Source organism: Boleophthalmus pectinirostris, unplaced genomic scaffold (genome assembly GCF_026225935.1).
Source record: "Boleophthalmus pectinirostris isolate CB_2022bp ecotype Guang Dong unplaced genomic scaffold, ASM2622593v1 HiC_scaffold_13, whole genome shotgun sequence".
NCBI classification, from domain to species: Eukaryota; Metazoa; Chordata; class Actinopteri; order Gobiiformes; family Gobiidae; genus Boleophthalmus; species Boleophthalmus pectinirostris.
Window position 1 is genome coordinate 12306876 of NW_026571036.1, and position 27344 is coordinate 12334219.

General features: G+C 39.4%; 1 protein-coding gene across 1 annotated transcript; it reads right to left on the minus strand.

Annotated features, from left to right (window-relative positions):
* Positions 1-3802: 3802 nt before the first annotated feature.
* LOC110153508 (disks large-associated protein 2-like) lies at positions 3803-24086 on the minus strand. Its single transcript, XM_055149439.1, is given in 12 exon segments — positions 3803-4018; positions 4265-4417; positions 5699-5790; positions 6214-6605; positions 6687-6775; positions 6777-7181; positions 8068-8074; positions 10310-10319; positions 19573-19789; positions 20296-20449; positions 21431-21648; positions 22974-24086. Coding segments are annotated over 12 exon segments (3000 nt in total). The 5' UTR covers positions 24021-24086.
* Positions 24087-27344: the final 3258 nt, after the last annotated feature.

Here is a 27344-nt window from a genome sequence, read left to right on the forward strand (position 1 = left end):
GACTGATCAAATATCAGCAGCACCGGAATATGTATCAAGTCACTGCTTTTATTTGCAAAAAGTAAACAAACTCATGAATGCCAGGGTGTCATTTGTTGCTTGGTGACTTATTATAATAGATTCTCACAATATGCTTCTCAGGTCCATTGCAGCTTTTTATGTAAAATGACAAAATTAGTTTTTTGTTTTTGTTTTTTTTCTTTTACTACAACGCAGTAAATGGTGGACTGCAAGTCATATTGTTTGTTTATATGATTAATGGTGTATGTGTTTAAGGAGCTGCCACCCATCGATACTTTCTGACAGCATTCATCCATTATACAGGTTTGTTTAAGTCTGAGCCAAAGCATAATCAAGAGTTTGATTTAACTTTTTGCTGGGAAAGCATTGTTTTTGTAACATGGTGAAAATGGTGGTCAAAATCTTTCTCCTGTAGCCCATTGATGATTTATAAGAAAAGAGAGCAAGCAATAGAAAGACATCTTTGCAGTGCAACTGTTTTGGAACAATCCCATCTGGCATTCAGCCTCTGTATGAGAGTGCTAGTTGTGTGGTGTGTACGTCTCATGTTTTTGGTGTGTCGCTGATTGTCTGTAGAAAACAAAAACAGAGCTTACTACGAAGAATGAACTAGATTGATTGAGCACCCAAACAGATTTCACTGAGGTTTCCATGTTACAATGTGATGTTATGTGGTTTCATGTGTGTATAGTAACGGAAGTGTTGACGCTGGTTAAAAAAGTAACTTCTTTTATTTGGAGTGTGTGATGTGTATAGCTGTGAAATGAGAGTGACACGTTTGCTCCTGTGTGCTTTCACTGCTCTCAATGAATGAGATCTGCACCTGGGGCTTGCAGCTTCTGCAGCCCTTTGAGTTCTGCTGCATAGTGCACAGGCTGTGTAATGTATTCCTATATGTTTACTAAAGCATTTAACTATCTGTGAGGTAATCAGCTGTGAATAAGAGAGAGAGTCTCTATATTTATATATATATTTATATTGGATGAAGTACTATTGCACTATTTAGCTGGTCGGGATATCAGGCAGATGATGGTGGAGGAGGGGAATGACACCTAGTCTATTCAAAGCCAGGATTATTTTTATTCACTGTACCAGATTTTGCAGCCTCTCTTTAAAATCCCACAATATGCTTAATTCAGCCTTTTCAAGAAATGTGGATACTTTTAAATGGGTATTTAATGTTTTAGAGAATAGTAATGAATTATATATTAACACCTTTTTGCAGCATCTCTGTTTTTAGTTCACAAGCACACCCCCACCTTCTACTATGAACATGATGTTAACAGACACTTAACGACAGTGACGACGAGACGTTCGGAAATGAAATATTACAAATTAGTCCAATGAAGATGTCTGGATTTTTTTGCACCCTCCTAGCTTAGATTTGCTCTTGTAAAAAAGTAAAAAAAAAAAAAAAAAAAAAAAAGAAAAGAAAAAGTGCTTTTATCTGTTCAGAAGGAATCTAACTGCAAACTGGATTACAGGTCTGTTTAGATTAAAAACTCAAAAAGTTAATTTAGCATAGTGTGGGATCTTAAAAATAAGTCTTAACCATTTTTATGACATTGTGTAAAAATGAATCTCCTAAAATTGAACTGTTTTGTGCCGTGTTGAAGCAGCAGTCTGTCCCAGCCCCATATCCAGCCCTTATTTTACTATATTACTTTAATGATAAACTTGCACACAGCACCAGCCAAAACACACATCTATATAAACTCCTTTATGAATGACATTGTAAGGCACCTGAGGATTGGTCATGTATATAGTTGCCATTCTTATAAGCCCCTCAAATCATTTTGGCTATTGTGACATTAAAAAGTATAGACATTACAATGATAAACAATGGTACATTGCACATGAGAGTGGTGACTGAGCTGTCCATTCTATTAATAGTGACCCAAAACCAGTTAATAAGAAGTAACAGAGGCAGACGCGGATAGGCTAGCAGAATTAGCCACATAATCTGTAGATGTTGCCAACAGTTTAAATAATAAGCGTTAAATTGCAGATAAAAAGCTGCTTGTTTTAGGTAGTTTTGAAGAAAAGCTCCACTTAATGCTAATGGTGATGATGCAGTCACAGTATGCAGTCTGGGAAGTAGAGTTATACATTTGCATTACTTGTGTTAGGAGGAAGAACAGTTACCATGTGTAGCCCAAGACACACTTTGTGTGTGAGTCATTCTGATCACTTTTGAAATGAGCTATAAAGAGCAGGGATGTTACACTTGCAGTATCTGTCCAAAAAATGTAACGTGAAATAAACTCATCCTTTTTTTGGGTCTTGGTTAACAGTACAGAATTGATTACAGTTCCACTCGGGGCGTTGTGTGCGAGGGTTAAGGTTTACAAATATATCACACTTGTTATGGTGAAATGAAATGTCAAAATGAGCTCATATCTCCTGTGTAACCTTCTCTCTGTTTACACGTATGAGGGCAAAAGCATTGCAAAGATGGTCTTTTCTAAAGTCACATTTTACCACAGGTCTCAGGAGGACTGTGGGCACCATAAGGAATAAATCTCTATTAAAAAGTCCTTGAGTGTGTGTGCGTGCACATAGGACAGGGTAAAGGACAACAGTTTAGAGTAAAAAGCAGCACCATTTACTATAGTAACTGTATTCTGTTAAAGTGTCTGTTGCACCTGTTGTCATTTCCAGACCACACATAAACAGATCAGAATAATGCTCAACAAGAACTAAAGGTTGGCATTACAAACGTCCTGCGCAGACCAGGACTAAATCACTAACTCAAGCACAACTGTTAGTCTCTGTGCAGTATGTGCTGTTGGGTGATCACTTTTCAAATAAAGAAGCTGGAACTGTGAGAAGGCTGAACAATGTCTTAAAGAAAGGAAATATAATATTGTTGAAACTGAACCGTTTTCTGAAATAGTACAAATTTGTATGAGTTATCCATAACATTCCTTGCAATTTAACTGCAACAATATCACATGAGCATCATCAACTACATTTCCCTTGGAAATACAAACATGAATATAATAAGGTGCTAATTGCATTATTCAATGAAGTCACCTTGTTGGAGTAGAGGAACATTGTCTATTGATAATTCATATTTGTTCTGCAGTGGAAATGTATCCAGCAATTGACACACCTCTGCAAAACGGAGCCCAAGAGGAATGCAACATGCACATGAGAATGAGTCAATGTCCATATGAGATGAATGAAAGAAGCAACAGTACTCAGCTGCACTATTAAGAAGAAGGACCCTGACAGACAACCAGTGGGCACAAAACTGCCAAAACCGTTTCAATCCTGACATAAACAAATCCTAAGATATCAAGAGCATGCTCTTAAAACTTTTGGCTTGTGAGACTATTATGATATGTCCCACTGAGGGACATATGATATTGGTCAGTTAGTGTCCCCACATGTCATTGTATCTTTTACCTTATGAACACACATGTTCTGCATAAATGTAGAGTGGTGGATGATGTGAATGAATAGCAGCAATTTTTTCTCAGATTAGAGCTGAAAGCAGCTCTAGACATTGCCCCGTAAACCTCTATAATAACCTATGACTACACTTCAAAGCAGAATGGCCAACAGCACTATTTATTAATTGAAGTTTGTAGTGAAAACGTATGATCCAATAGAGAGGGACTCTGTCCCCTGGCAGTGCTGGAAAAATAAATAAAGCACATTTATTTTACTGTGCCTTGAATAAGTGGAGCAGCTTGAGGATGATGGACTGATGACAGTGGATGAGCTGTGGGTGGCTGGTGTTGGTGGAAATGAAGGAGCTTTTCAGTCCAGGCCCTCAGAGCCTGGTCTGAGCTTCTGGGATGTAGATCTCAATACTATCTGCACGCTCAGTTGCTGAGTTTTGTCTGAAAGAAGCTGCTCGTTTGGCGGCCATCAGGCGTCTGCGGGCCTCCTGCCGTTGACGATCCTCCAGGTCCAGGGATCTCTCCCGAGTGATGCCACCACGGCCCTTGGAAGGCCGCTTTGCCAGAGGTGGAGGCCACTTTGTCTCCTAAATGTGGAGAAAATATTGTTGTAGTTGCACTCTAAGTCTGGTACAATTTGCTATATCCTTCTTCAAAACAGTGTACAACCATTTTCTGTTTTCTGCTTACACTGCATTGCATTTTATAATTGTACTGAATAGTACTGAAGTACTTTTGATGCTGCTAAAGTCAAATCAAAAGTGAAAACCTCATCAGCTCTTTGTAATGAAGTGAACGTGCTTTATGGGGAAAATGTACTGGATGCCATTTACCTTCTTCTCAGGGCTCTCGACCAGCTGCCAGGCATTGCTCTTGATCTGCTGTAGCTCATCAAACTTGGCAGTGACATCATCGATGGAGAGCTGCAGGAGGTCCCAGAATCCAGCCAGGTCCTGAGAGGTGGGTCTGGGCATTGCACTGGGGTCCTGTTGGAGGCAGGGAAAATTACAGTTTCAAACACAGGGGTAGCTTTCTGACATTGACATTGGCAATATTTATTATCCTGGTTCACTAGTTATCTTTTTGGTTTATTACAAAATCAGTCCTTTCCAAGCCTCCTCGTTCGTGGTGACTCAGGGAGTCTCACCATATTCACCCTATTTATTTATGTAGTACTTTTTTTTTTTACATAAAATAGTATAAACTAGAGATGGAACAGGCACATAAAAAAACAAACAAAAAAAAAAAACACAATTCTTTTTTTTCCCATATTGCCCAACCCTAACTCCAGATATGTGAATCTTTAGTGTTAAGTTTACCTTCCTCCTGAAAATTTAGCTGCATAGTGCACCTTTAATTCATAACCCAAATATTTAAACAGATATTTTAACAGAGTGGTCAATTTAAGGACATACTAAAGATGTGCAATAGAGAGTACTCTTCAAGCTCTGCCACCATTCTTATGAAAACTACTATGAATCAAGCAGTCACCAGTCTCTCAAGTGAACTGCTGAGAGGCTGTGGATATTAAAGCGAACCTACTATGCATAATCTTCTTTTCAGAGCTTTTAATTGTGTTGTAGTTGTTTCCCCTCACCATTTACTCACCCAAACTTGTATTTGGAGTGATTTGTGCATGTTTATGCAACCTTTAATCGTTTATTTTCAAGACACTATTTTGTAGATCAACACCCGTCTTCAGCTCCATAGCATATGCCCGCTGCTCTGTACTAAGTTTATTTTCCAATTTTCTGTGATATGCATAGGATTCGGCAGTGTCGTAAAGTAATTTTGGTACAAATGAAAAAAAATCTGTGGCTTGCTCGTGTAATCTGCAGTTACCCATAGGAGGTACTGACAACTTCACGGCTCTTTGTTAGGATGACGTTTGGCGCCGTCAGCACCCATTGGGTATTGCAGTTTTTTAAAGCAGAATTTATTCGTTTTAGATGAATACTGCAATTTAAAATGTCCAAATAAAAAACATGATGATTCATGGGTGCCGTAGAATACACGTACAGTAGGTCTTCTTTATGAAAGTTTTCCTTTTCTATATGGCTGCCTAGGGTTGCACTAGGGTGGCTTCTTATTCGTATTCCCATTGGGTTTGGTGAAGGGTCAGTAATGGAAACAATCAATTTTTGAGATCTAATGAAAAGAAGCAAATGCCGCGCCACCGGCAAGTCCAGAAATAGAAAACCTATTAGAAACTTAGCCCTAAGCTGCTTTTTGTTTAAAACACATAAATGGCACATTGGTCCACTCACCAGATTCTGCTGACATAGCCAGTAAAACTGCTGAAACTTTTGAGACATTAGGAGCTGAGCACTTCCCACAGCACTTCGGATCTTTCCTAAGACTGATGGACACACAGAAAAAGAAGAGCTGGTGTCAGTACTCACAGCCGGCCATGGGCAAATATGAGTGATGTCTTTGCTCTCAAACGCTGCTGCCATTGTCACAACGCAGCACTTAATACTGTGACTGTTAGCTTGGCTGCAATGACCGTGGGCTGCTGTCACTTCTAAAGTCAAACCATTTCACTTCATGAGTGCTCAAAAGTAATGGTGAATTGTGAACAGACAGATTATGAAGTGCAAATTAAAAAAAGATGGTTTGGGAGAGATGCATTTAGAATTTTAGTATTGAGGTAGTGAAAAGTACCTTTAAATAATGCTGCAGTAGAAAGAAAAAAGGACAGAATTAACACACAACGCAGAAAAAGCTCTTTGTGAAACATTTACAAGAAGCAAGCCATCGTTCATATCCCTGAGACACTCACTCTCCTCTGACAGGTCATGCTCCTCAGCCTCTCTCTCCATCTCTTTGCACCACCCTTCCAGCCTCTTGGTTTCATTGTGAAGAAGCTGCATAAACCAGCTGCCATCCCTGCGGATTGGGGATACTCGGCCTGTGTCGGTGCTCTCCAGGCTGGGCTGCATGAGCCAGGACTCAGGCTGTGGGCTGGGCCTGTAGTCCTCTCTGTAACTGAACAAGCCCTGTGTGCGCACAGTGCGCACAGCTCCGTACTGAGTGGGCGTACTGGGCTCAGAGTGGCGCCCAAAGGCCCCTCCAAACTGCAGCCCTTTGTCCTCCATCGAGGGGAATCCTTCTAGCTCCATGTCTGCCTGCACTGCTGTGGTCACACTGTTGGAACGCTTGACTCGCCCACGACTGAAAGTTAGAGCACAATTTGAAAAACAAGCTATGCACTGTGTAGAAGAAAGTTTATCCTTGTAAATCATTTTGTGTTACCGTTTATGGTCTTCCACCTGGATCCCAATGGAGTGGAACTGAGGGAGGCCTTTAGTCTCTGTCTCCGAGTCGGTCACAGTTTCCACCTGGAAACAAACACACATGTAATGTGTAAGGTAAATGTTGGTCTTGTTCTGCACCTGTCAGCTTTACCTGTATCCCTATGGAAGAGCGTGGGGTTTTGAGGTACTCCTCGGCCTTGGACACCAGCACTGCTTTATCGCATGTCTGGACTGAGCTGTGACTGCCCAGCGATGCATGCCTCTTGCCTGCTGCAGACTCCATGGCCATGGTGACCGCCTTGGTGCTATCCAGGCTGTCTGTGGAGCTGTAAATGGGGCGGCCCAGGCTGTCGGTGGTCCAGAGAGCACCCCGAGGATGCCTGCCCTCCTGGTAGGCGTCCTGCGTGGACTCTGTACTGCTCTGGGCTGTCACAGAGATAATAGGCTTGGTGGTGGTGCGTGGGGGCACAGGAGGTGGAGTCTTCTTATAACTCTGAGGATATGATACTGCTGGATAGCACAAGCGCGATGAGACAAGGACAACAAAGAACGACAAGGTAGAGGATAAAAAGAAAGTGTGAATGAAAAAATGTAGCTTGAAGCTTACAGCCGAGTGCTGCAGTTCACTCATATCAGAGCATTGCACCATAGGGCTGTGGAGAGGGAAACGGCTGCAGCTCTAGACGTGTATGAATGTGTGACAAAAAGGCATAAGTGAAATTGTGAAAATGACAATCTGATGGTAATCCACCCACATGGGGACCAGTTTGTCTTTTGTACAAAGGGAATTACAAAGCAATGTGCTAAAAGTGAATAGCCATATACTGTACTGTACATTTAAGTAGAGTACATACAGAACGTACAGAATAAATAGCCAGGCATAAGAGAAGAGTTCTATTTCAGTTTATGTATTATCAGTTATAAGGAAACAAACCAATTTTTTTTCCAACTGAAAATAGCTGTAAATCTGTGGGTGGATACCAAAATGAAAGTGACTTACTCTTTAGAGCTCATAGAGTTTTTGCTAAGCCAACGTTATGTGCAACTGACAGGCAGTCTTTCAAACCTTATGGTAAAATGCTGGGGTGAATCAGCAGTGGAAATTATCTGAAATAATCAGTTTCTTTAAATCTACATTAATATGCTAATAACTACTCTGAGCTACTACTCATAAAAGGCATATGGAAGACGGTAAATACAGCAGTGCTAATGAATGAACACCAGAGGGTGCCCAACACTCCAGAGTTTCTAAGTTTTGTTTTACCAAGTCCTTCAAATGTATTGCTTTTTGTGTTGCTTTAGAAATACAGATGTTTCTCTGTTTAAAAATTAATACATATTGTTTGTAAAGAATTGCTTCTTCACAAAAATAGTGCTACAGTGTAGCTAGTAAATATACTGTATATTTATGTACTGCATTGGGGTCGTTGGGTACTGTGAATTTGGGATGTCTTTATGTTTCTCTTTATGTAATTGTATTTCTCAACATTCAGCGTGAGAGTGCTATGGTTTCCTTCATTCTTCCTTTGATTATTTTTCCTGATTTTCTGCTTTTCTCTTTGAGCAGTAAGTGGAGATTCAGCTACACTGATGGATGCATGACAGCAACTGAATAAAGACTGGCCCTAGCATGAAGTGTGTGTGGGACCATGGTACCTGGCGGCGGGTGTGCTCGGTCCACACTGCACGAAGTTGGGAGACGAAACTGAATCCCTGTGAAAAGCACAGTGCAGTCCTGTTATACAAGACTCCAAGAGAACTCTTCCTCTAGAACAGACAACGCTGGATGTTTTGACAGGTACATATGTCATCTTCTAGGGAGTAGTGCACTTTGAGGGACAGAAAACACAGGCTTTATAAGTCATGGAGGTGGTCTAGTACAAATAATAATCATAGAATTCATTGATAAAAATATATTTTACTGGCCACATTCATGTTTATTTAGCAGTAAAACTTTCTCCACAAAATCTATCTGAATAAAACTTGTGCTACACGTAGCTAAAGGCAGGTTGAAACTCCAGCTTTTCTGTGTTTTCTGTCCCAAATCCCCCATTGATAACTCAGAGGCTAGTTTTGAAAAGCAGAATTCTTAAAAAAATAAAAAATAAAAGATAATTCTACCAACTATGGCTGAACAATTTTGGTCAAAAAGCATGTACAGTTGCAGTTAGGTTTGCAATATATGGTTAGAAAGGAGGATTCTGTTCAAATTGCACATTGTAAACAACTTCAGGAGCATTAACATTTGAGAGAAGAACTGATGAAACTTCCCATCCATTTCAATGTGTTTGTATTTTTTCCTCTAAAAAGAGAGGGTACTTAGTTCTTGCAGAGAACATTCTATTATCTAAACAATTAGCAATTTGATAATAAGGCCAAATCAAATGTAAATTTTGATTCAATTACTATTAATTGTGCAGCCCTATCACAAAAAAGATAAATTCGAGATTTCACTTGCAACTTCTGTAATTTGAATATAAAGATATATATATATATATATAATTTATTTTTTATATATATATTTTATTCTCACTATGCTGGCCTCTGAGCTATACTTTGCATGGATACATAACAACATCTGGATCAGGACTGTGGTTATACCTGCTGTTATTTTCATTATTTCAGAGTGTTCCTTGCAGCCTGTGGCTCAAAAAGGCCATTTTTCAGTATTTACAGTTTTTGTTGATTGGTTTTGTGGTGTACCTGAAGTATTTTAAAGGGATGAAAGGGAAATGCCCAATCCAGGTCTTATCATGTATCCTTGGGCAGCAGTGACTCCACTTTACAGTACACATCATAAAAACATGCAGTATTGTATCTTAATAAGAGACCTACCTGTAAAAGTGTACCCAAATAAACACATTGGTGAGTCAGGTGGGTCAAGAACTAGAGCATAACTCCAATAGAAGTAAAAGGCTGTATTGTCCTGTAAGCCTCTTGCTCGATTTCAATAGATCTCTTTTATTTTACAGTTCATTGGGGATCATTGGGGGAAAAGACACTATGGATTATCCGACAATACTGTTTAGTCAGTTTGAGTAAATTATTATTTTTTTGGTTTACTACACAGATCAAAACATTTGAAAAAGTTGATAAGAACCATCATTTACTACCCTGAAAGACGCTCTTGGAAATTTCACACTATCACCAAAATAGATGCTTAATAATTTTAAATCTATTATGGTGTAGTTGACCCCCAATTTACACAGAATATGTCCCATGTGCGGCTCTTTGGGTCATGCATACAGTGAACAGATCAGATGGATGGGTACAAGAATAGGACCGCACAACTAAAGTGTAAATGGGGGGTCAGTGCCATGTCGATCTGTGAAACATGAAGAGTAAAGGAGAACAAAGATACGCTATTCATTATTTTATGTATGTCATACGAATCCTGCAAATAATATGAAACTTACCTACCCAAAAAGTGCTAACTGTACTGTAAGCAAAGCTGGTCTTGGTATGGCAACATGACTTTTAAACATCTAAAAGAGAGTTCTCTTTATTGGTGCATTTGTGAAATCACCTGCACAACGTGCAGATGTTTTTGCCAATGTGTGTCTGAAGTGATAAAGTATCTTTGATACTCTCATGATTTCTGTCTCAACATCAGAGTCACACCTTACAGCAGCTGCAAGTGGCTGTTACTATTGGGGTTCACACTTTGTTCATGAATGAAGTTATTGCCGCACAGTGCACACCACTTATCTTTGGCAGTGTAAACAAATGTATCCAAAATGTAAAATTCTCTGAAATTCCATATTCAGAATGTAAGGTGTGACTCTGTATTTTGCCAAGAATAAGCGACAGTGGTTGTTCTGTCAGTTCTGTCCCTTTCCGTCCCGACTCGCTCCACTTGTGCCTTGGTTGTGTACTCAGGCTGGTGACATGTTTGTCCCACTGAGGTTAGGACCGATTGTGTCTTAATGGTGGGCAGTGACTGGCATGAGCATGGGGGCTGGAGATGTAACAAATGGACATGAGAGATCTGGGGAGAAGGGGTCAACAGGGCTGGTTTGGAGTGGACAAGTGCCTACTTGAAACAGAGCTGAATGATCCCCTAGTAATGTCAGATTTCCTGTTGCACTCATTTTAGCCTTAAGGATGAATAAACTTGTATTTTGTAACTGAATGATTTTTAGGGGGAACTTATTTGCAGTTAGTATAACTTTTTCACAATATAATATGCAGCTAATAGAATATAATATAATTCTATTTGCTACCAATTTACCAAAGTTGGTGATAAAATGAATTAATTAAGATGTTGTAAAGTACTACGTCAATGAGTGCTTTTTGTTTTAATAGCATTGTGCTATTTTGGACCTTTGTGCAGCTTAATGCAGCTGACCTCCTACTTGTCATTCATGACGATAGATGAAAAGGGCTCTTGTGTGAATGGACATTTGGATGGTTTGACAGAGGACATATGGACTTTGGAGTGTGTCGTTGCCCAGCTCGTTTTGCTGGAAGTTTGGCATTTGAATCTTAAACAACTCCACAGTAAAACATGTTGCTTTTTCATTTACATACATATATACATACAGTGGTGATGCCCCCATGGATGCAGGGTGGATTTACTTCTGTTTTGTGATACAGAGAACCATTGCAAATCAGTTGAATACTATGTCATATTAGCTACTTTTGTACACAAATATTACATGATTTTTCATTCTTTTTTATCATTTGGTTGCATATCAGCAAACCCACTATAGTCAAAAGGGGTCAGTAAAGCGTTGATGTTGAATAATTAGAAACGCCTTCCCGACCTTGGATATCTTTGCCTTTGTTTGTATTTCATAATTTTTCTGCATTGATTTGTGGTTTGGGGAAAGAGAAATATTGCACATCTTGTCTTGCACCACGTAAGAGCTTTTAGCTTCTGTCGGCCGACCTCATTCCCTTTGATTAAACTGAGTCAAATGAATACAATGATTAAAGTAAGAAAATATCAATGGATTTGAACAGAACTATAACTTTAAAACATACGAACAAAAAATCAAACAAATGTTGTTTTACTCAGTGGCCAGATTATGTATTTTCATCATACTTGAACAGGTTCTTTACCTCTGTTCAAATGCAGTAGAAACATTAGCAGTGACCTAGAGTCAGACACAAGTCAGTAGTACATTGTCTATTGACCAGTCTGTCAGTATTGTTAACATGGAACTTAGAGTTCAACTTAAAAGCAGACAAACATTTAAATGTAAGTTACTTATGGTAAACAAATAACATATTCCTATGGTTAGTGACAAACGTTGACACAAAATAGACAAAATGCATGAACAACATAGAAAAAAAGATATAATAAACTGGTTCCCTACCAGACCTACCGTACTCTCTACGCCCCGCTAAGCTACGGGCGCCTAAAATGACATACAAATAGAAAAAGAAAAAGAAAGAAACAAAACAAAAAGATGATAACTTAGTACAAAGCATTGGATTTCATTGAGATGCTCAGAATGTCAGACAGTGCTTTACCCATGCTGTATGTTTTTAGTGTGTGCTCTGTGGACATCCTCACTGTAAAGCTATGAGCCCCATTTTGATGTGAAATACAGTAGCATGCTGTACAATGTTTACATTTACACCAATGTAAAGCCAATACACAAACCCCAGTCACCACAAGAACAATCAAATACTTTAGTTTAATTTGTTCAAAAGAAACTGTAACTGTAAATTACAAAATAAGCTTCACTAAACAATGCCATTTAAGATCCCTGAAAATTGGAATATGGCTGATGCAAAACAGAGAAATACATTAATTTCAAGATAAAGGCAGAGAAGAACATAATTTAAAACAATGTCTGGTCCTCCCAAAACCCTTGTATGTGACACAGTTGTTGTTCAAATCTCCAAATAGGAATAAATAAACCGTACAATAAACATTTATTTTTTTACAATATAATATGACTGATGAAAAAATAATTATTTAATCCCAGATAACTCTTGATAAAGTTGTAATATTTTTTTTACACTGTGGTTATATAGTAATAGATTATTTTGCTCAACAATTCTGCTACATTTTAATCAATTGGCTTGTTCTTTGGGCTAAACAATAAAGCAAAAAAAAAAAAAAAAAATTATCATTACCATTTAATATTCACAATCCTGACCAAAAAAGTAATAATTTACTTAAATATTTTACTTTGTCTTCAAAGGACAAAACAAAAAAACAAAACAAAAAAAATGTAAAGCTACCATTTTCAGATTGGCCAGCCTGGCCAGGTGAGGGGGGTGGGGGGAGGTTTCACATCTGCGATCTACAGGGTAAAGAAAGTCAAATTAACTCACAAATGGTAGCTTTAAAATAAATTAAAGTGTAATTGTGAAATAAAGTACTTATTTTTAGGCTGTGTATAGTTTACCCTACAAGTCAGTACAGTGATTATTAGTTCAGACGTATACATTTTGTTGTCTTTGTCAAATTTTACTGTGAGTTAAAAAAAAACAAAAAAACAGAAATAACTGAACTATCATGAAAATGATACAAGCATATCCACCTTTTCCCTCAGTCAGATGGACGCTCAACAGTGACTGGTCATCAGTTTCTTTATCACTCTAAAGTGAAGTATCCGGCAATAGACATAAAATGGGCCTGTATATCTCCTGCAATTTTTATTTTTTATTTTTATTTTTTTGCTTGCCCAAGTTTTGCTCATGCCCCTTCTAAACAATTGAAATGGCTTTATGCATGTTACTGCTCAGCCACGCTTTCTTGTCAAATGGAGAAATGCCACCATTTAATTAAAAGTATTGCAGGATTTTAGGTAAAAAAAAACAAAAAAAACCTCAATACCAATACCATTTTTTTTTACAAACTCTACTCCATTCCCAGCCTTTAAACATGATTAATATGAAGGCTTGACACTATACAACAAATTTTGCATAGAATGTATAAATGAAGATTGGAGACATCATAACTGGCCACTCTTAAGCACCTTTATATTGGTTTGCTTCCCCCAAACAATGGGAAACAAAGTGAAACAAGAAAATAAGAACACTGATTCCATAACTCAAAAATGAACAGTATTTTATACCATTAAAAATCAGTAATCCACATAGTATATTCTAATAATATACACTAATAAATATAGTCACAGTCATGTGCCTTGTACTAAATAATGATATGCTAATCCAACCTTGGGCTGGAAATAAAATGAAAGTTTCTATTTGGATTTGTAGCGACAGTAGGTACTTAAGGAGACTAAAGACTTAATTATATATTGCAGTATTTTTATTTTTTAAAGATTTCATTTTATTTCATTTTAAGAAAAAATGGGAAGGTTTGAATTTAAATTTTAAAGAGCAGAGCTATGGTGCCTTCAGCCTATGGTGAATTTGTTCAAAAGAAATTGTTATTGTTAAATTAACACCTTTTCAAAATGCCACTTTTTCTAGTGTTGTCTTCCTGTTGCACAGAGTGCAGTGATGGTTCTCTGCCCTCATAACTCTTTGAGTGAGGACAAAAGAACCCAGTTTCTTTCTATCTAACAAGTTGATGATAGATGGCAAATGAAGTCAGTGGTTGCAATGGACCACAAAAGTTGCCTATTAGCTGTTGTTATTATGAATAGAGTTACTAGTCACTAGTGAGGCGGTGGTAGTACATTCTCTAGTACTGCACTGCACCTCTCCTCTGGGGACACAACGAACAGAGGTAGAAGAATTCGCGGCCCTTGATTGTCTATATATAAGGACCACCAGTTTCCCTCATACTTCTCATACTTATGACTAGAGAAAGGTGGCATTTAAAAAGCTAACCATATGGTCATGGATCTTATGGCTTTTAAGTACCATAAGATGGCTCTTGAAAAATAAAAACATGTCCACTGATTAAGAACACTAATAAGAAGAAAAAAGAAAAAACAAAAATATACAGACGAGTTTGTATAAAACTATGCAGCAGGCCTATGAAGACTCAAAGTGCTTTTCTTAGCAGGGGTGTCACTCATTGGACATTGCCATTTAGAGAAGGGCTCTCATCAACCACTTTTCATCAGTTGATCTTAATTATATTTGGCATTGGCTAAAATGAAAAATGTTAAAATTTGATTTTGTAATACCCCCATTTGATAAGAAAAAAAAAACCCTACTCAATTGTAAGCGCCGCTAGAACACAGTTTTTTTTTTTCGTTTTTTTTTTACAATGATAGAATACTTTTTTGTACAAATCAGTACAGTATATACATATCCACAGTTTGAACATGAGTGCAGTTTGTGCTGGAATGAATTGAAGCCAGTACATTCATACAATATGATTCATGAAAACCCTTATTGTCTTCGCCGCTAACTTATGTGTCAAATCAAATGTGACGTAAACATTTGAACCACAGGTTTTTCCCAAACACAGTTGGGATTTGGGTGTTTTTTAATACATAATGCTTTAATAGATTCACAATTGTATTTGTGTATGACTGTATTATTTACTACACCACAGCTTTTGAATATATGTTTTATATTTTAAAAGGAAAAGGCTACAAACATATAAAATAAAGCACATTTTAAATTTATTATTGTTTACTACAATTAAACTGATTGCCAAATGTATTAATGCTGTACTCATTCTTAATGAACAGGTAAAAAAATATTATTTTTTAAAATTATTCACAGTATTTTTCTGTCTCATCAGGTGCTTGAGAGAATTATTCAGCAAAAAGAGGAAATGGTACATAGACAGTAGATTATTGAACTGAAGAATGTAGCAGCAAGGCTCTCTTACCAGATCTTTTCTCATGAAACAGTGTTTTTGTTTAAATGCAGGTCTAATTTTTGGTTCGTGGTGCACATTATTGCTGTGATTAACAGCAGCGAGTGACAGTCCATACAAATTAGCTTAAAGTGACCCAAATATGTAATGCAACTGTTAATTATTTCTTAGGTAACTATAGAATAACATCAGATAGACATGCTTTGGGTGAACTGCAGCCTGTAAAATTATGTTAATCATTAAATTGTTTGGCTTAACCATCAACAAATATCCTAGAACTGATACCAGATTCCCTAAATTCTCTTGGATCGGAGCCAATTCCAGATACCAGTATTAATGTGTCCTTAAATACAGCGTCCAGCACCTTGCTTGTTTGGCTATGGCTTTTAAAGCACACTTAATCTGTGGTCTTGGGTCTGAAAAATAGCAATTGCTATTTTGCATTGTTAGGCACTAATGCTAAATATTACATTTGGCTTTTAATAACATCTCCAGCTTTGTAGTTTGAGTTTTGTCATCTACACTGAAAAGTCTGTAGGTCCAGTAATACTACTGCCTATGCACTGGAATGAAAATGAGTTTCATTTTTCATGTGCAGGGTGTATAATTCTTTCATCATACTTAAGTACATTTTAAAAGATCCTCATAGTTTCATTTATAGCTACTTTAAGTTTTTATCACATAGATGTACTTATTGGCACTTGAGGATCACTCTGATCTTTTACAGTCATCTGTCGCCATTGCTGCAATTCATTTTTAATGGCTAAACACTCTACACAAATAAAAGGACATGAAATGGCCACACTGTCACACCCTTGATGGAGTCAATACTGTTTTAGTATTGGGATCTCCCTGTCTTCTTGGTGTGCACAATGACAGGCTGATTCCACTACCTGCAGCTCTGCTGCATTGATCCCTGCCCCTCGCCATAATTATGGACCATAATTATGGACTATAATTATGCAGCAAATGTATTTTCTTTGACGACGAAGTCTGACCGGATCAAACTCATTTCAACAAACTTGAGCAGAGACAGTGAGTGAGCAGCAGCTTTTAGAGGTGGGTTTTAATGCAGCAGAGCATGTAGCAAAATCAGCACATAAGAGTGATTAAAATGACATAGACAGATATGACATGGGCCCACTAGTGTATTTGCGGCTCCATAATTCTAGACTGGCGCTTCTGTGGCCACCTGTGTGACAAATAATATCCTGTTGCTTGTTTGCCTTTTGCTTTTTGTTGATGTCCCAAGGAAAGTCCTCTATTGGAAGGGGACTTGCAGGACTTCCAGACCCCTCAGGGGTGCTTTCTGGAGTACCCTCAATGATCTCAATTCGTGGAGGGTCCATGAAGTCCATAATATTAAAGGGTGTTGGCTCTGGCTGACACATAACTGACTTATCCTCCGTATTTTGCCGAACAGCCCAGCTCGAGCCTGTTTGAATCCCTATGGACACGCGGTCGTCTGTCTGAGTGGTGCTGTCACTGCACGGCTCCCGGCACAGAGTCCACATATTGTAGCATTGAGTGAAGTTGAAAAAGTTGCTGTTAAAAGTCTTCAACTCCCCACAGACGTCCCGTCGTAGCTCCGCCAACTCGTAGCGCATTGCTGAGATTTCATCTTTCCATTGCATGTTGAAAGCTGCAACCATGTTGGCAGACTCTTTGAATGCCTGAATGGCCTGAGGGACTGCAGGTTCAGATGTGGCTATAGGTGAAGCTCCTGGAACCCTGTATGAAGGTGGAGTTGCCGGTGGGACAGAAATGGCTGTTACGGTGGAACTAGTGCTGTGTTGGCTGCGTGCAGCAGCTGTCTCTCTCTCCAGCCTCTCCAGCTCCACATATGCAGATGAGCTGGCTCCATCGTCATCTTCTATCATGTCATCATTTAGTAAAGAGGTGGCATCCACAACATCATATCCCTCTGAAAAATAGATTGGATATGCAAAGAATATTCACAGTGAAAAGAACAGCTGGAGTCTGGTTGAATGGGAATCTCAACTAACAAACACATATCTATGGAAAACATACAGTATGCGAGAACCAGTGCAAGAGTGGACTTCAACATAGACTGCTTCAGCCATTGTTTTTTTGACTGTACTCATACTGAGCGCATTGTGAATTGTGGGAAAAAAGGCAAATTGTTTAAACTCTCACATACTGTAGGCTTTCACAATGTTTTACACTGCCTTCTCAGTCAACTCAAGGTTCATCAAGCTTCTTTCCATCTTTTCACAGCACAGCACAATAAAGCATTGAGTTATACATTAATTAACATAGTTATAGCCATTAGTAGATTAGAAGTTATTGTTTATAGAGTAATATCGGCCATTACCTCAGAATTGAGCTTTTTTGTGCAAAAGAAAAGATGTCAAGAGAAATTAGAATAATCACACTCGACTGGATTAAGAGGCAGATATGAACCCTATTGAACATGTCAGGTCCAAGATGGTGGATTAGACCATGCAGATAGAAAACCTGGTGAGGGGAAGGGTCACGGCCCTTGGACTCCACCAGGAAGAGGCTGCAATCCCACAGTCAAAGACAGCTGACACATTTACTGCCACGCTTGAGACTCATTTAGACAGCTCCCACAATGACTGGAGACAGTGGCAATGTCATGTACGGCGTTTTATGTCATAAAAAGAGCTACGTTGAAAATCTTATTTAAAAATATCTATATACATTTTTCTTGTAGTTGTCTTTATTTAAACATGTTTAGCTCCAATACATATGCACAGTGTCATGATCTAAGTGTTAGTGAGTTCTCAAGTGTTTTGGTGGAATTACTATGAGGAACAAATTCTACCAGCTATACTTCTTAGTACTAAAGTCTTATCTTGTATATTTACTGAGAAGGCAGTGCAAAAACACACATAGATATATGTATGCGTGTCAACATTAAATACCTGCAACAATCATCCAGTTGTTCTTTTCCCCTGGTTATCCTTCAGATGGATGGTCAAATGCAGAGGGATTGGCTGCTCGTCTGCCCTTCACCACACAGGGCCCTCCTAACCTCATATGAACTCATCAGCTAGTGCCACATACTAACAAATAGGTAAATCCATCAAATTTAGCCCATTGTTGGGCCAATGCCAATGCCAACACACATTCTATGGCAATTGGAATATCTCCACATTTGGCAATTGTTAAATTACCTTTTCACATTTTTTTAAATATTCAACTTATTTTTTAAATATCCAACTATTTGCGTAGGAGCAACGAGCTACTCGAAGAGTTCAGCAAATAAGACGGTGGGATTGAAGAGCACCCCTTTGTCCATAGTGCTTCAGAGATTGTTGACAGCAACCCCAATTGAAGATCACAAAAGTCCAAATTGATAGATAAAATAAATAATACAAAAAGTACAATTTACTATCCACAAAGACACAAAAATTTACAAAAAATGTTTCAATAGGGTTCATAGCTTTACTCGTCCAAGCATCAAACAAATGCACTTAGTGAGGGTTTCTAATTTGTATGTTTGCACAAAGAGGCAGATTTGTTCTTAGCCATATTTGGCACAGTGTTTATCGTTTAGTTATCCCCTACTTTTAATTGCAGCTCAGTGTCAAGAAAAATTCTCTGTCCTGTGATTACTCAAACCACTTTCAAACAATACAACATAATGTGATCATTAAATGGACAGCATCTTTGTGCAATCAACATGTGTGGAATATTCTCTATGGGAACTTACCTTGCATTTCTAAAATATATGTTTTTATCATGTGTTTAAATGTATCCCCTCCCTAAGTAACTCACAATACATTTAACACCACAGTATCACATGCTTAGGGTAGAGCCTGCTCAACTAAGGCATGCCATGTGTTGGTTTAGTGGTTCTGTGTTTTGTCAGTGAGTGTGTACATGAAGGGGCCATCCCACCCTCAATCTAGATGCTTCTTAACAACAAGTGGCCAATCAGAAGCTGAAATACTAAGTCAGAGATCGTGCAAACTAACACAACAGGCAGATCAGAAGGGTGGGGGGTATGCAGAGGTAACAGACACACACAGTAGTGGCTAAGGGAAAGGGTGTCATTCAGCCTGGCATCCCTGAAGCTCAAGGGTTCCCACTGTACATATGTAGGTATGTTACAGTAGTGCGTATGTATAGGATCATGTATGGGGATATGTGGTCTAAACCCTTGCTCTTTTGGGGGGGATCATTTTACCTGTGGATCTGAGAGTTGAAGTGACAGTGGAGGATGTCATTGAAGGCAAGCAGTCGTCATCTTGGGAATAACCAGCCTGAATTGCACGGAGGTAACTGTGGCTTCGAGTGCGGAACGAACCGGGCAGGTCCAAGGCCTCCATAGCCTGGGATTCTACTTCACTAAAAACGGACTCGCAAACTGACTCAAACTGGCCATTGATCTCAGTCTCACTCACCTGAGAGACAAAAACAGGAATAGCAGTCCTTAATTTTTCCTCTTCCTTTCTCTTTCTCACTTTGATTCTTCCCCTTTGCACAGCAAATATGGAGCAGCGTTAGCATAAGGACATGCCACTGTCAAAAGGACCTTAAACTGAACGGATGAACGTCAGAATTAAATCAAAATGCAAATGACAGCACAGCAAAAACAAATCAGTTCAGTGTGTGTTAAGCAACATTGCAGACATGTATAGCACAACATTAAGCAAACACATAGTGTGTATTATTGATGAGCTTTTTTGCATTTAAAAAATATGAGTATATTATATTTTGTCAAAGCTACATTTGTTATCAAACTATTTGGAAAATCAGTGATCACAATTTTACTTTTTTGCAATGATTAAATATAATTTAAATATATAAATTATATTGACCCAACATTCAAACGTATTGATTGATTTTCTTATTGACAAGTGTAATGTGTTCTTGTGTCCTGCAGTTGGCACAGTGTCTTTAAACTCACCTGGCTTACGCAGCTAGCCTGACTGAGGGTGCTGACAGCACGCATGTAGCTCTGGTTACGAGAGCGGAAAGGTGGGGGGTGAAAGGTGGTGGCGGGGTCCAGTGTAACGCTATGGTGGGGCCGCATGTCTCTGGTTTGCAATTGGTAGCCCTGGCTGGACAAGGATAAGGGATAGGGGTGGACACGAGTGCACAGTTCAACAGCCACACAACAAATTCAACAAAGGCAGCATTTGTCCAATCACCTGTGTCTTCATCAGTACTGTGCTACTACCTAGCATCTTTTTGTCAAAATATAAACTTCCCAGGAGAATATAGTTGGTATAAAAACAATAACTGAGCAAATCACTGAACATTAAAACTGATCTCTCCACTGACACAGTAGCTTAAGTTCTGTAAACAGCAAAGGCTAAAAACAAGCAGCAGCTCAAGATGGAACAATATAACTGACAATATGAACCTTTGGTTGATGAAGTTGTTGATTTCCCAGCAGCAGAGAACATTTAAGAGAATTTGCACTTTAAAGAATTAAAGATCTTCACAACCAAGTTATTACTTCTCTTCATTATACTTCTGATACTGTAACATTTTACTGAACTGCCCAAAACCAATTCTGCAAATCTCTTTAACCAAGTCACACATTTTAGAATTCCTGCAGCTGGCACACTGTATAAACGTGACAGGTTTGCTGCAACAGTGCTGTAATGAGTGAGGTCTAAATATATCCTAGTTCTAAGCGACACAAATATTGAAGTGATTGAATAAAGAGGCCTATTTGTAACACAGCATTTCTGTCAGAATATGAATGACTACTTAACCAAGAGCACTTAAGAGCAGGCTAACAATGTAGCACTATAAGTTCACACCAGACAGGCTTACTTCACAGTGTTTCCCAATAGAGAACGGTGTAATTGTCCCCAAAGTTGAGTTTCCTCTTCCTATGAATCATTATCACAATGAAAAGGCAACTACAGCAACAATTAACAGTAGTTTATCATCATGAAACTAATATACATCCCTATTATACAGTATATCTCAAACTTAACTTTAAAATGCTTAAATACAATAACTTGCCACATAATTCTATGGCTTAAACAAAATGAATAGTAATAGGTCAGACACTTGGTCTGTCCTACCTGTGGGAGTCTAAATGAGGTCTGCTCATGGCTGATTTCAGGACCAGCGCGTCTGGTCGTATGGCGTTTTGTGGTGAAGTTTTGGGACTGGGCTCTGAATCTCCACTCTCATCGTCGATCTCACCCATGGCTTTGACGTAGCTGCTACTGCGCATTCGGCGACACGGGATCTCCTCGTCCTTGTCTCCAGGGTAGGCACTCCACTCATCTTGGGGCACCTGCAGCCAAGGCACAACTGTATTATCAATCAGTACTTCAATTCATTGTTATTTTACAATATAGAAGAAAGTATGGCCTGTTGTTGTATAATGTCTGTATATTTAAGTCCAGTTATGTTGGCTAGCTAAAAGCTGTTTGTTATTGCAGGTGTTTGGGATCCCATAATACACTGTTGTGTTTATATCATCATCATTGACTTTGTTGTAAGTCTGTGACTGTGTGTTTTCTTGCCTGGTTTTAGATCTAGTATATATATTTGGACACTTGTAGTCTAAATGTATTTTTCCCATTGGGCAGGGCTGCCCTCTGCCTCCCTCTGATTCCCCTCACTTCACCCAATCACTGAGCTTGGCTAGTTCTCTGCCTCAGTCATTGAGCGCTCCTTACAGAGAACAGACTGACTTTTTCCCCTTTCCACCTGGAGCTATGGAGTAATGCTCTGTAGTCTCTGACACTGACACTGCTGTCACTATCACACCTTGTCAGGCTACCTTAGACTCAATAATTTGTTTCATATGAGAAGACAGGACCTACTTAATTTAATATGGTGATGTATAGGTTTTCAGAAAATAAATATAATTTGGATCACAAATATATTACAAGTAAAAAGATTACATTCAAAGTTTTGACCCCTTTTTTTACGTAAGGCATTCTTTAAAAGTGCATTTAAATGAACTGCATACAATCTACAAAAAGGAGTACAGTCCCTCCCTTTTACTTTATAATAACCAAATGTGTTCCTCCAAGCCTCAAGGCCTCATTATTAAAACTGTCACATTCACTAATTTGTTATAAATACATTTACCCGCTCCCGCATGATTAGAATAATATACAACAATTTTCTGGCCTTGAATCAAACTTAAAGACAGCAATAAAGGCAAGCAGTTTTTTCAATCCCAATACACAAGCATTGATTGTGCAGTCTGTGTTTAACAAGGCAGCCGTTACTCAGTAGACCATGTATTTGGCTCAATAACATTACCTTAATTTGGAGCTCATTTGTTGCTTTTCATGAGAAAATCTCTTTATTGTTGCCCTGAGGATACACAATTACACACTCATCCCTCAGAAAAAATAGCATATGTACCACTAACCTCAGCTAAATGAAGCACTCTGCCCTAAGAGTTCTCAGAAAACATGATACCATAAATGCTTATCCGAAGCGCCATGCTACTCGGGCCTCATCTCCTGAAATCATGGAGAGGGGAATTGGTCTTAAAATCTGGCTTAAAATCCTTTAGTGTGCATCCAGTCTTAGTGTGGTGACTAACATCAGTCCAACAGAAGACAAAAGAAAAGAAATGTTCAGTAGAGGGTCACGTACCTGCAGGTAATGACAGGTGCGAGTTTTGAGGTCGGTGTGCATCATGGGCTTGTCCAGATTTAAGGATGATTTCCTGTAGTGTTCTTTAGCCTCCCTCACTGTTAACGTTGACCACGAACTCCTCTTCATAAACTTGCCTTCAGGCGCCATAGCCATGCTCTCACAGGCCGAGCACTTGACATCATTATTACTCTTGGAGGCTTTGAGTGAGTGGTCTCCAAAGTGGTGGCTGTGCATGTGGTCGGGATAGCAATGATGCTCCCCGTGGTGCCGGGACATGACGCTGGCGGGCCGGTAAGTGCTGTCGCTGTCTAAGTTATCATCTGAACTCCACCAGCCTCCTGAGCGGTGCCTGCGCTCTTTGCTCTTGCTCCTTTTGCTCCCATGTTTGGAAGGGTGATGGCCGTGATGGTGATAGCTCCCTGCTCCTCCTCCGCCACCTATACTGTCCCCTCTTGTACCATTCATCTTAGACGATCCTTCGAGGGAGTGTGACTTTGTGAAGAGCTTTTGCACAGAATGAACAAGATGTCTGATTCGCCCAGGGCTCTCGCTGCGTTGCTCAGTGGTGCGCTGGTACTGTAACGTGTGGAAGCCGTCGCGATGTAGTGGCAGTTGTTTCTCAAACTGGTCCAGCAGGTTGGCGGGAAGTCGATTGCTCTTGGTGCCCGGGTGGTGGGAGGAAGCAGCAGCCACAGCAGGGGATGTGGCCGAGGTTGTGATCGCCGCACATTCATCTCGCATTGCCGTGTCATAGAACTGAGAGCTGTAGTGCATTCGAGGGAAAGTGCTGCTGGAGATGTGTTCGTTTGGGGCAGGTGGAGCCATCAGGACTGGGGACAGCATGCAGTCGGAGTGGATGGAGCTCCGCGGAGAGTAGCGCTGGTGGAAGTCCATGGGGCAGCTCTCCGTGGGGCTGAGCAGGTAGGACGTGTGGCGGGACTCGGGGCCATGGTGCGCATGGACCTCGTGGACATGAGGGTCATAGTCCAAGCCATGAGCTAAAGGGATCTGGTGCTGGGAGCGACTCCCCGATAAGCCCTTCATGTTCCGGCCCGGTGGGGAGCGTCTGCCTTCATGGAACTTTGGAGACGGGGACCAAGGGGAACACTTCTGATCTGTTTCAAAAAATAAGGGAAGAAAAAAAGACACTATCATTAGTGAACTAGCAATTGTTATCTTCTTAAATGTGCCAATGTGATGTCCCACATGTCAGATGATGGGGAGAAGTCATCACTGTATCTAAATAATTGTGTTACTACAGAACAGTTCTGATATCATCTGAAAATATATCCAAAGCAGACACCTCCATCTACAGAAAACAGCTTGTCAATGTTACATTAACATTAGGATCTCCCTCTAATGTGTTTTCACACCTGAAGCAATCCCAAGTGTAAGATGGACCACTATTACCATTTTTCTTATCATAGGGCTATTTATGATTAATGAGCAAAGTGAAGGCAGATTCCTTTAAATACCCTGAAAATCATATATAACTTAATTTGCTATGGGTCATTGCAGTTCAGCTTGTTAAAAGTTATTCATTAATTATTCAATTAATAACATATTTTGTGATATGTTCCTACTGTTTATTTACTTATGCTTAGACACATAGCACCTGTGTAACAAGAAAATTATCCCAGGAATAAAGTATTGTTTGCATCTCACAATACCTGACATTGCCCTATAATTAATTACTTTAAGTTCTCTGTAGTAGGAAAACCCCCGTCTGGAGCGCAGTAGGCATCTTACATAACAACTGGAATCTCACACACTTTTCAAAAGAGCCAGAAATAAAATGCACTGTTGTCATGGCAACCACTCCTGAAAATCCAGGAAATGTAATGGGATTTTCAAGGTTGTTTGGGGTGGATCCTATGTACCCCCAAAAGGCGACACAGAGTAGAGTATGCACTGTGATACTGACACCAGAGGCGGCAAGTCTCCTGTGGTGAATAAAATGGAGCTAACGCAAGAGAGAACATAATACATAGTAACATTATTTAAACTGTGTTGTACTTGCATTTGGCACAATACGTAGCCTATTTCAGAAGACCAGAAAACAGACACAAATATGTATACCACTACAAGAGCATGTGACTGGTGACTGACAGGTGAAATACAGTCTTTCTAGTTGGGTATATTGAAGTGGAGCCTTTTAGTTTGTCAGTTAACACAGTTAAAGATTCAGCTGTTTTAGGAATATTTCTGCACCCAGAGCTACCAAAATACAACAGCTGTTATCTCGAGTGTGGCCTATTCACTGTCAGTTAGGTCTGCTGTGTGTCTCTGTCACCACAGGATCCTGATTACACTCTCCACTGTTGGGGTGATTATCCCATAATCAGTCGTTTAGAAACTAATCTTTTCATTTTGATTGACTTTATAAGCTATCGAGACTGTTGTGCATATTTATTGCTCCACAAATGGAATATTCTTTAGTGATAGAATAATATTTCACACTTAACACTTTTAGCTCATTCTTGTCATTTAGTAATTTTGAGCTACAGAATCCAAGACAGTATATACCTTCTACAGTGTAATGTGATAGAATTAATGTGATCAAATCTGCTGCTTTTTGACATCTTTAAATAATGTTTTTTTTGTTTATACTAATTTCCTGAAAAGCTGCTTATTAGCTTTTTCTCCGTGCTGTGAATCTGATGTTTGAAATGTCACACGTTGTGCCAACTTGACAAACACAATATTTACAGTGTCGACTAGCTCAAGTGAACTGATGTTGCCTGAAGCAGACATAGCAGAAGGTGCTAGCTGACCTCTGTAGCAAAGATGAGACAGATATAAGCAGTTTGATAACCATACAGTGATTTTCAATGTGACGTTTCAATATGACGATACTGGTGCTGACGGTGCTGGGAGGCTTGTGTCATCCAGTATTTGCACTACAGCATCTCTCCCGGAGGACTATACTAAGGTGGATGTGAGGTGACACTGAGGAGGGGGAGTTTGAAACGGAGCTGGCGGTGTCATAGCCTGCAGTCTGTACCACCCATAAGGAGAGGATGAGTTTTTCCACTCTATCTTGGACAACACACCCACTCTCTGCAGGACAAGCACCTTTAGTCAGACTCATCCGCCGGAGCTGTTTTAAGTGTTTCCCATTGAATGTGCCGCCATTTGGCCCACGTGGACTGGCAAGCATCTCAGCTCCGGTTTGGGAAAGTACACCATGTTATAAACGACAGTGAAAAGTTGTACTCTGGAGCTCGCCAGTGCAGTTTAACCTGAAGTGCTTAATCTTGTTAATATCAATGCATTAGATTTATAGAAACCATTAAATTTAAAACCAGATTAGAGACATATGTCAGCATTCAGAGACACACAGTTTGCTGTATTTGCCTTTTACTGCAAAACTGTTAGTCCTGTGTAGCATGAAATGTTCTGTCACATACACATGCATTGCGTATTGCCAGTTTCCATACAAATACACATCAAATTTCCCTAAGGGGACAATAAAGTGTACCAAACCTTCATGACATTTAATAGAAAATTGCATCGCAGCTTGCTTTAATTTCTTAAAGGGACAGTTCAGAATTTTGGACACAGAACCTAATTTCACTGGAAATAAACTAGCGTAATAATAGATTTGCTCCGGGTGTTTTGTGGAGTGGGTAAGACTGTTTTTAGTGGCAGGATAACTATGGCCATTGACATGCGCTAGCCTAGCACCAGCGACCTCTGCAAATACAGAGACTTGATGGAATATTTTAAAAAGTGTCTCTACACGTCTCCAACACTCTGGCTCACTAGGAAATCTTTTCTATGTCCAAAATTCCGAACTGTCCCTTTAATCATATAACTTACCAATGGAAGACTACCATATCACTACATTGCTTTGCCTGGAATTTTCTTGAAAAAATCACTTTCTTACTTTGAGCATGGTCACCCCCCCAGGATTCTGACCTGCAATGTCTGTCCAGATCTATGAAGTGGCATCACCTGCTTAACTTCATGGAGATAAATATGTGTAATCCCATATGTGGAGCATGTGGAGGTACCTGTAGTTGTCAAAATAATCTTTTCTGATATTACGATGAAGTGAAAATATACTGACGAGACTATTTTTTATTATTTTTTTATATGAATGAATGTTACCAAAATGCTAATTCCTGTTCACGCTCACGCTGCAAGTCCATGAAACATTAATGAGAGCCCCCCACACATACACCCATCCAGATCACAGCTTACACAACAGCTTCAGTGCATGATCAACAGGCTATTTCCACCCTTAACTGTGCCCCTGTCAGCACCTCCCCAGATGCTACACACTGCCAGCCGAGAGATTAGGATTGGCGCGTTCAATAAGAACGAGAGTAGAGAGGGGAAAGCCTCGCCGAAACCACAGAGCTA